Raw genomic sequence first — 9306 nt, forward strand, 5'->3', positions numbered from 1 at the left:
TTCCAATTTACTGATGAGAAAATCGAGGCACAGAGAAGCTACTGCCCAGAGTTGTATAATCTGAATGTAGGATTTGCAGCCTGGCTCCAGAATTCAGGCTCTGAAACCTAAAGGACTCTAGTTTGTCAGGACAAACCCTGGAGGGCAGAGGTGTGCTGGACACAAGAAAACAAAGATGTACAGTTAAAAACTGAACTTTTGGGCTTCCCTGGTGACTCAGTGTTTAAGAATCCACCCGCCAATGCAAGAGATGGGTTCAATCCCTGGTCCAGGAAGATCCCACATGCCGTGAAGCAGCTAAACCTGTGGGCCACAGCTGAAGCCTGAGCAACCTAGAGACCGTACTCCAGAACAAGAGAAACCATCGCAGTGAGAAGCCTGAGCTCTGCAATGAAGAGTAGTCCTTGCTCTCTGCAAACAGAGAAAGCTCTTGCACAGCAATGAAGACCCAGCACACCACACACACACACACACACAACTGAATGGCTCCTCCCTCCCAGCACCCCACTGAGTTTGGTGGCTGAATACTGCCTCTGCCACTCCACAATCTCTGGTTCAAGTATTAGATTTCTCCAAACTTGGCCATATTTTTAAAATACTGCTAGTGAAACAGCACTCTGCTAGACAACTTTATTATAACGACGAAAAGCTACTATCAGAAAGTTAGAATTCCACTCAGCTCGGAATGTCTCACTGTTTGCATGATGAACAGACACAAAGAAGCTGAGCAGGTTCTTGGTTTTTCTGAAGCCCAGACTTCCAGCATCTGAGAAGGGGCAGGACACCCAAGGCTTTCGCTGACCTGACAGGTGATGGCAGGCCCCACAGGCCAAGAGACTCAACACATGTTCCCACAAAGCAGAAAACTCGCCCATTGTGTGGACTAAATAGGGCTCAGGGCCTAGACCTGGCAGGACAACATTACAGAAGAAAATGACAGGCTAATTTTGTTTGGAACTCAGATCTGAAATTCCACTTAGCAAACAAAACACAGCATCAGATCAAAAGCAAATTGTTCCCTCTGATCAAGGAGGGGTCACCCGGGGAATTCACAAGAGTTCAATGTGAAGGAAAGCTGAACGAAATGCCGCACGGGACAGTAAAAGCTGTGGGTTATTTCCACAGATGCCAAGGAGGAGCTCTATAAATTTAATTTATGGCAAATGCCTGATGAAGAATGCTGTCACACGCCCCAGAGAACAGATGATGACAACCCTCTTCAAAATGCTGAAAACCAGAGACCAAAAACATTTTTGGTAGAAAAACACTAGAAAACTAAATAATACGAGTAAAAAAAAAAAAAAGCATGAAGCATACAGAAAAGGGGTGAATATAAAAGATGTTAAAAACTTCTTGTAAATGATACCATTGCAAAATCCATGGAAATCAGTAACAAAAAGTAAGAAGTCAATTAGTACAGCAAAGCTGCAAGGCATAGAATAAAGCCCTCCAAACTAAATGCAGGGAAAATATATGAAAAACGAAACTCCATTCACAGTCCTGATTAAGAACATTAAACATTCAAGAATACATTTGGCAAAAGCCACACGAGATGTAGCTGAAGAAAATTCTGGAATGCGAGCTGCAGAGGGCTGGATCCCACAGAAGGCAGTCTCTCTGTTCCTGTCTGGAGACCCAATATACAAAGAAAGCAGACTCTTGAGACTGACAGGCAGACTTTAATATTACCAAGAATTTGCTAACAATATCCGGAAGGCTCTATAAATAAATCCAGTCATAATTTCTAAATGCAGGGGTGGAGATGATAATAAAAGATAAAGGGCATTTATCAGAATTCAAAGCATTTACCGTGCCAGCAAGCATTAAGGTGTGTCCTGCCACCCATGGAGGCTATGGAGGCTGTCTTCATAGGGTGCAGAGTCGACCTGAATCCCATAAAGACCCACGCCCATCATAACAAGGGATCTTGGGTAGAGGAGGCCTCCTCCAGGGGAAACAGCAGCCAAATGAATGGATGGGACGCATCTAGAACTTCATGCCTAGGTTCTGCTCTGGGGCAGACCCAGCCCGGGAAGTCTTGCTGCCCTAATTCAGTGCGCTCATTGGCTGGTTGTTGTTCAGTCGCTAAGTCATGTCCAACTCTTTGTGACCTCATGGACTGCAGCACACCAGGCTCCTCTGTTCTCCACTACTCCCAGAGCTTGCTCAAATTCATGTCCACTGAGTCAGTGATGCTATCGAACCATCTCATCCTCTGTTGTCTCCTCCTCTTGCCCTCCATCTTTCCCAGCATCAGGGTCTTTTCCAATCAGTTGGCTCTTCACATCAGGTGGCCAAAGTATGGAAACTTCAGCTTCAGCATCAGTCCTTCCAATGAATATTCAGGATTGATTCCCTTTAGGATTGACTGGTTTGACCTCTTTACTGTCCAAGGGACTCTCAAGTCTTCTCCAACACCACAGTTCAAAAGCATCAATTCTTTGGTGCTCACACTTCTTTATGGTCCAGCTCTCACATCCATACATGACTACTAGAAAAAACCACAGCTCTGACTAGACGGACCTTTGTCAGCAAAGTGATGTTTCTGCTTTTTAATACACTGTCTAGGTTTATCATAGCTTTTCTTCCAAGGAGCAAGCATCTTCTAATTTTGTGGCTGTAGTCACTGCCTGCAGTGATTTTGGAGCCCAAGAAAATAAAATCTGTCACTGCTTCCACTTTTTCCCCTTCTATTTGCAATGAAATTATATTCAGCCTTGTTGTACTCCTTTCCCAATTTGGAACCAGTTTGTTGTTGCAGTTATAACTGTTGGTTCTTGACCTACATACAGGTTTCTCAGGAGACAGCTAAGGTGGTCTAGTATTCCCATCTCTTAAAAAAATGTTCCAGTTTGTTGTGATCCACATAGTCACAGGCTTTAGCATAGTCAATGAAGTAGATGTTTTTCTGGAATTCTTTTGCTTTCTTTATGATCCAACAGATGTTGGCAATTTGATCTCTAGTTACTCTGCCTTTTCTAAATCCAGCTTATACATCTGGAACTTCTTGGTTCACATACTGCTCAAGCCTAGCTTGAAGGATTCTGAGCATAACCTTGCTAGCATGTGAAATGAGGCAACTGTACAGTGGCTGAAACATTCTTTGGGATTGGAATGAAAACTGACCTTTTCCAGTCCTGTGGCCACGGCTGAGTTTTTCAAATTTGCTGGCACACTGAGTGCAGCACTTTCACAGCATCATCTTTCAGGATTTGAAATAGCTCAGCTGGAATTCCATCACCTCCACTAGCTTTGTTTGTAGTGATGCTTCCTAAGGCCCACTTAACTTCACACTCCAGGATGTCTGGCTTAGGTGAGTGACCACACCATCGTGGTTATCTGGGTCATTAAGATCTTTTTTGTATAGTTCTTCTTGCCACTTCTCTTAATCTCTTTGGCTTCCATTAGGCCCTTACTGTTTCTGTGGTTTATTGTGCCCACCTTTGCATGAAACGTTCCCTTGGTATCTCTAATTTTCTTGGAGAGATCTTTGGCATTACCCAGGGTCACAGAGGCAGGACTCCCTCCAGGGCCAGAGCAGAGCCGATTCCTATCTGGAACTTCTGGCCAAAGACCTTCCTGGGGGCTTGATCCTTCCAAGTCCTGGCATTTGGGCTGCACCCTCTTTCTTCCTCACCTGCTGTTTTTCAGGGAACCCTTGTTGGAGAGACCAGGCAAGGTTGTTGATTGATAGGGAAATATTAAGTATCAATAGCTGTGAGAGCACGCAACCCGACATCCTTACTGTTTCCCGTGGAGACTGGCTTCAGTGTTCCAGTTTCCCTGCTGCCCCTTCCCTGCTGGCTACAACCCTACCACTCCCTGGACCCCCATCCTGTGTAGCCCCCACTTCCCTCGCAGCCCCAGTCCACACTGACCCCACCCTGCCTTGAGCTCAAAGTCTCAGCATCCTTCCACTGAGCCAGTGCCCAGGAAGACGACCTGAGACAAGGAAGAGGGCAAGAGGATGTTTTAACTACTGAGACCATTACTGAGATGTAAGTCACATACCACAAATTCACCCTCTGAAAGTGCAGAAATCAGCAGTTTTCCTCCACAGAGTTGTGCACCCTTCACCACTTTTCTCTGATTTCAGACCATTTTTGTTACTCTGAACAGAAACCCCCATGCCTGTGAGCAGTCACTCCCTATTTGCCATTATCCCCCATCCTCCCAGGCCCCCGGCAACCACTCATCTAATCTGTCTCTATTTACCTGCCTATTCTGGACGTTTCACCTAAGTGGACTCATACAACAGGTGGCCCTAGGTGATCAGCTCCTCCCACTCAGGGTAATGTTCCCAGGGCCCACTGTGCTGTGGTGAGCATCGTCACCTCATTTCGGTTTATTGACCAATAATGTTCCATTGCCTGTATATCCCACATTCTGTTTATCTGCTCATCAGTGCAGGGACACACGGAGAGTTTCTGCTGTTTGGGTCCGAGGAGTGATGCTGCTCTGAGCATCCCTGTACAAGCTGTGCTGTGGACCCGTGTTCTTATTTCTCTGGGGTATGGCACGGCGGTTTTTAAACATGTGAGTGCTCTGAGTTTAAAAGCAGAACCCGTCTCCCAAGGTAGTTGGTCTCAGGCAGGTCACTTAACCTCGTGTCTTCACTTCCTCAAGTGGCAAATCTGGATAATGACACCTGCCCTGGACACCCCACAGGATTACTGAGGAGTGGGATAACAGATGTGAAAGTGTTCTTGAAATCTTAAATGAGTCTTGTAAAGAGAAGGCAGTATTTTATTCATGGGACCACTTAGAATTTTTTTTTAAGTACTTGATTGGTTTCAGACTTCAGTATATGACCTAGAAACATTACAGATACTGAAGTCAGGGGGACCGTGGGTGCAAAAGACTGAATATGACAGCTGAAAGAGACCAGATTGTTATTTCTACAGCTTGGCAGTTTTCCTATGACTGGGGGATTGTGAGGTGCCTGGGTTGGGGGGAAGGGAGGAAAGCGACTTGCAATATTCAGACACACCATGTGCTGGGGTGGAAAAATCTACATCTTGCAAAATGGGAACTTTCAAGTTATTTTATACATGATAAGCTTTTAAATTTTCCCAATTTTCCTATCTAGTTGTTTGTACTCTTTCTGGAATATTCCTTAGCATTCTTGGTTGAAGGGAGGCCTAAAGTGAAAGAAAGTGAAAGTCTTAGTCACTCAGTCATGTCTGACTCTTTGCCACCCCATGGACTGTAGTCTGCCAGGCTCCTCTGTCCATGGAATTCTTCCAGCAAGAATACTGGAGTGGGTAGCCATTCCTTTCTCCAGGGCAAGGGGGGCTTGGCCTAAAGGACACAGCTTTTCCTGTGATGCCCTCCTTCATCTCAGAGCCCTCTGACCGTGGCAGGGAATAGGGCCAAGTCTTTGCTTCTCGCTCAATTTCCAGACCACTCTCCTTCACTCCTTCCTACACTCTCTAATTCTGAAACTCGTTTCATCTAATGGTATTGCCCACGGCCCTTCAATGTCACCATCATCTACCATCTGCATCATCTTTCCACGCCCCACCAGGACATCTACCCTCCAAATGGAATCTTTACCAACAGCCTCTACTCTGTCTTCTCAGTTCAGTTTAGTTCAGTCGCTCAGTCATGTCCGACTCTTTGTGACCTCATGGGCTGCACTATGCCAGGCCTCCCTGTCCGTCGCCAAATCTGGGAGTCTATTCAAACTCATGTCCATTGAATCGGTGATACCATCCAACCATCTCATCCTCTGTCATCCCTTTCTCCTCCTGCCTTCATCTTTCCCAGCATCAGGATCTTTTCAAATGAGTCAGCTCTTCATATCAGGTGGCCAAAGGACTGGAGTTTCAGCTTCAACATCAGTCCTTCCAATGAATATTCAGGACTGATTTCCTTTAGGATGGACTGGTTGTATCTCCTTGCATTCCAAGGGACTCTCAAGAGTCTTCTTCAACACCAAAAGCATTAAATCTTCGGTGCTCAGCTTTCTACCTTCTCATCTTCCTGCAATCAAGAACCTCAGCTCCTCTCTCTGCATGCTGGGGCCTGTGCCCTTGCTAGCAAGGACGTCACCCCACTTCTCCTTCCTCCTCTCATTTCACCCCACTTCCTTTACGCTGGCCATTCCCTTCAACATACAAACAGGCTATTGTTTCCTATCTTTAAATCTGTCTCCGGACCTCATTTCCCCTGCCACCAGCTACAGCAAAACACCTTTAAAAACCCAGCCTTGCACCGTCTACAGTTTCTCCCCTCTTCCTCTCTCCTACATTCACTTGAGTCCATCTTTCTACTCCATCTCACCCATGAAGGTCAAGGCCACCACGGGACTCCACACCGAAGCCCCCGGCCAATCCTCAGCCTTCTTCTGGCCCACCTCAGCAGCCTCTCTGACAGAGTCTGCTACTCCCTCCTCCCAGAAACTGCATGCATTTTCCTCCTGGCTCCACAGTTGTGTTTCTTCCTCAACAATCATGCCTGTAATTCCTCTGTTGGTTTCTCCCCCTCCATCTCTTGCCATTGGATGGCCAAGTCTGAGTCCTTGAACCTGCTCTCTCTTCTGTCTACACTCATCTCCTATCTCATAAAAACTGTCTATGCCAACAGCTGTAGAATTTATATTTCATACACAGACCTCTGGTCTGAACTCAAGTCAGCTGCCTACTTATGCTCACTGGATGTCCAACGGGCATCTCAAACTCAACATCTCCGAAAACGAACTGCCGATCTCTCCATCTGCAAAACTCTGCAAGCCCTCAGTCTCAGCCTCACTGCTTTTCTTTTCTGACCTGGAAAACAGGGTTACTGAGAGCTAGAAATCAGGCAGGAGTTGCAGTGCTTCTGGCATCATGTTCCTGCTGTATACGAACTCCTAGCCCCTATGTGCCTGAGTCCTCCACTGTAAATGAAAATAATAATACGAACAGCTCCGACGTTGCAGGGGAGTCATGAGTTATTATATTTCGAGTGCCTGCAGAATCAGCACTGTAACAGGTGTTTGAGATGACCAGCAATAACTGCTGGGCTACTGCTCTGCAACTGGCACAACGCTGGGTGAAGACTCTTTGCGGCCACGGCCTCCTGACTGGGGTTTCTTGCTGGAAAGCGAAGTGGTACAATAAAGCCTCCTCAAGATCTTTCTTAACTTAAATACAGGGGCCAGGGTGTTTTCACAAAGCAATGAACATTGCTGGGAAAGATTAAGAAAAAAGCGGATGATGAACTGAACGCAGGCAGCACGTCCTCAAAAATAAGTCCACAAGGGCTCAGTGGGCGCAAAGTAAGCACTGAGTCTGGAGGAGCTCTTCTCTATTGGGGCTGGGCGGGAGCTCGAGGGGAGTTAGAGCATCTGAGGAAAAGGCATGCCCTGTCCGCAGAAGCTGACAGTCTGTGCTGAGGTGTATCTTTATTTGCTAAAACTGCAAAAAGAAGGGGTGTAGGAGAAAAGAAAAGGAAAAGAGCAGGCTATCTTTTTGCCTGAAGAAGCCCACTCCACGGCTGCGCCCGGGCAGCCCCTCACTTACGCGTTCGACATGTTGGCTATTTTCCCTCTTTGCCTCGCCTGCCGGGAAGCTTTTCTATTGTCCTCTGATGCGCGGCTGGCTGCAGGGTCGGGGCACCACCAGAGGGGCTGGGGGAAAGTGCTTCCGAGGGAGGGACTGGGAACGGGGATATCCTCTGACTTCGGGAAGGGAAAGGCGGTAGGAAGGGAATGCCTACAGTCTCCAAGAAGGGGGATTCCAGAGCCTTCCTTTAGGAGGCTCGGGAACTTAACTCTGGCCACCAAGCAAGATGCGCGAGGGGGAACCTAGCAACGGAGACGCTACGCCTGCGCAATACGCAGTGGAGGGGGCGGTCCTCTCGGCAGGGGTGCTCCCCGCCCCCTGTGTGCTATGCGCCTGCGCAACGCTGCCTGCTGTTTCCCTGGCAACCGGGCGGGGCGGACGCTACTGCATCATTGGTGGATGCGCCGGTGGGAGTCACCATCTCTCAGCAACCACCGCGAGGCGTTTGCTTCTCGGAGGACCCGCCCGGCGTTCCCCTGAGCTGGCCCCACGTCCCATACACCCGCTCTTTGTTCTCCACGCCAGCGTCCCGCTTTCTCTTTTGCCCATTTTCATCCCCACTTTGAGATACGTAGCCTTGGACCAGGTCCTTAATGATTGTAGCCGCAGTCTTCCCATCTGTAAAGTGGTGTAGCAGTCTTTCGTTCTTTCGAAACCTTACTGGGTATCTTACTCTGTACCAAGCGCAGACTTCAGTTCTAGGGGTGCAGAGTAGATGCTGACGCTGCCTTTCTTGGGTTTAATGAAAATGGAAAAAGGCGACAGTGCGTTGTAAGTGTGAGATGCCTTGTGGATGTTAGCGTTCAGCAGGCCACTGTGAGTGTTTGGGTTCCTTGTTCTGTCGTCAACCTTTCGTATCTGTTGAGATTTATTTGCAAACTTGATAACCTGCAGTACCTACTGGAACGTATTCAGAACGAATGCAGCTGAAAGGTATAAAGAAACATTTCTGAAACGAATGAAGTCTGCAGATCAAAAGTTCTCACTGTGTTCCAGGAAAAACTGACATGGAACAACCAACACTTATGATATCCTGAGTATGTTATTGAACTTCAAGGAGAAGTGGTACAGGGAATCTGGCTGGTCTCGAATTTCTCCATAGTAGCTTATCAATTTCAGATGAAAAGGTAGCGATATTTCTAAGGTTCCTGAGGAAAAATGTGAACCAGGATATTTCTACTGGTTGTAGTTAATATGAAAGCTCTCAGGAAACACAGCATTGTGTAAACTGGCATGTTTTCAAATGCAGGTAATAGAAAACTACTGGGTTAATGTCCAATGGCTTAAACAATAGGAGAATTTATAATCTTCCTTAACAACAAGGATAGAGCGGAGGCTGTTTTGGAGCGGATTATTCAGTGGCTCAAGGACATCACCAGTCTTTGATGGTCTTTCCATCTTTTGGAGTGGTCAGTCATCCTTAGGATGCTGGGTGACTTCCCTCTGCAGTGGCTCTACAGCCTCACTCTGTAACATTAAGATAGAAAAGGACCAGCTGAGAACTGCGACCTCCAATGGCAACCCACTCCAGTACTCTTGTCTGGAAAATCCCATGGATGGAAGAGCCTGGTAGGCTATAGTCCGTGGGGTCGCAAAGAGTCGAACACGACTGAGTGACTTCACCTTCACCTTAAGCAGCACTTACCTGCATTAAGAGAGAGGTAGATAGTAAAAGAACTGTATCATGAAGTGTAGGCTGTTATGTAAGGCAGCATTCCATGTGTGCCATAGCCCATGAGCTTTTCTAGAAAATAAAACA

At 47.0% G+C, this 9306-nt stretch overlaps 1 protein-coding gene across 1 annotated transcript in view; it reads right to left on the reverse strand.

Moving 5' to 3' along the window:
- IQCA1 (IQ motif containing with AAA domain 1) overlaps nucleotides 1–7807 on the reverse strand; it is a 184264-nt gene extending 176457 nt beyond the window's left edge. Inside the window, exon 1 of the mRNA XM_044945334.1 lies at nucleotides 7506–7807. Within this exon, the coding sequence (XP_044801269.1) occupies nucleotides 7506–7516 (11 nt within the window). The 5' untranslated portion in view covers nucleotides 7517–7807. The remainder of the gene's footprint in view (nucleotides 1–7505) is intronic.
- Between the last annotated feature and the right edge of the window lie 1499 nt (nucleotides 7808–9306).

The sequence above is a fragment of the Bubalus bubalis genome, chromosome 6 (assembly GCF_019923935.1).
Source record: "Bubalus bubalis isolate 160015118507 breed Murrah chromosome 6, NDDB_SH_1, whole genome shotgun sequence".
NCBI lineage: Eukaryota > Metazoa > Chordata > Mammalia > Artiodactyla > Bovidae > Bubalus > Bubalus bubalis.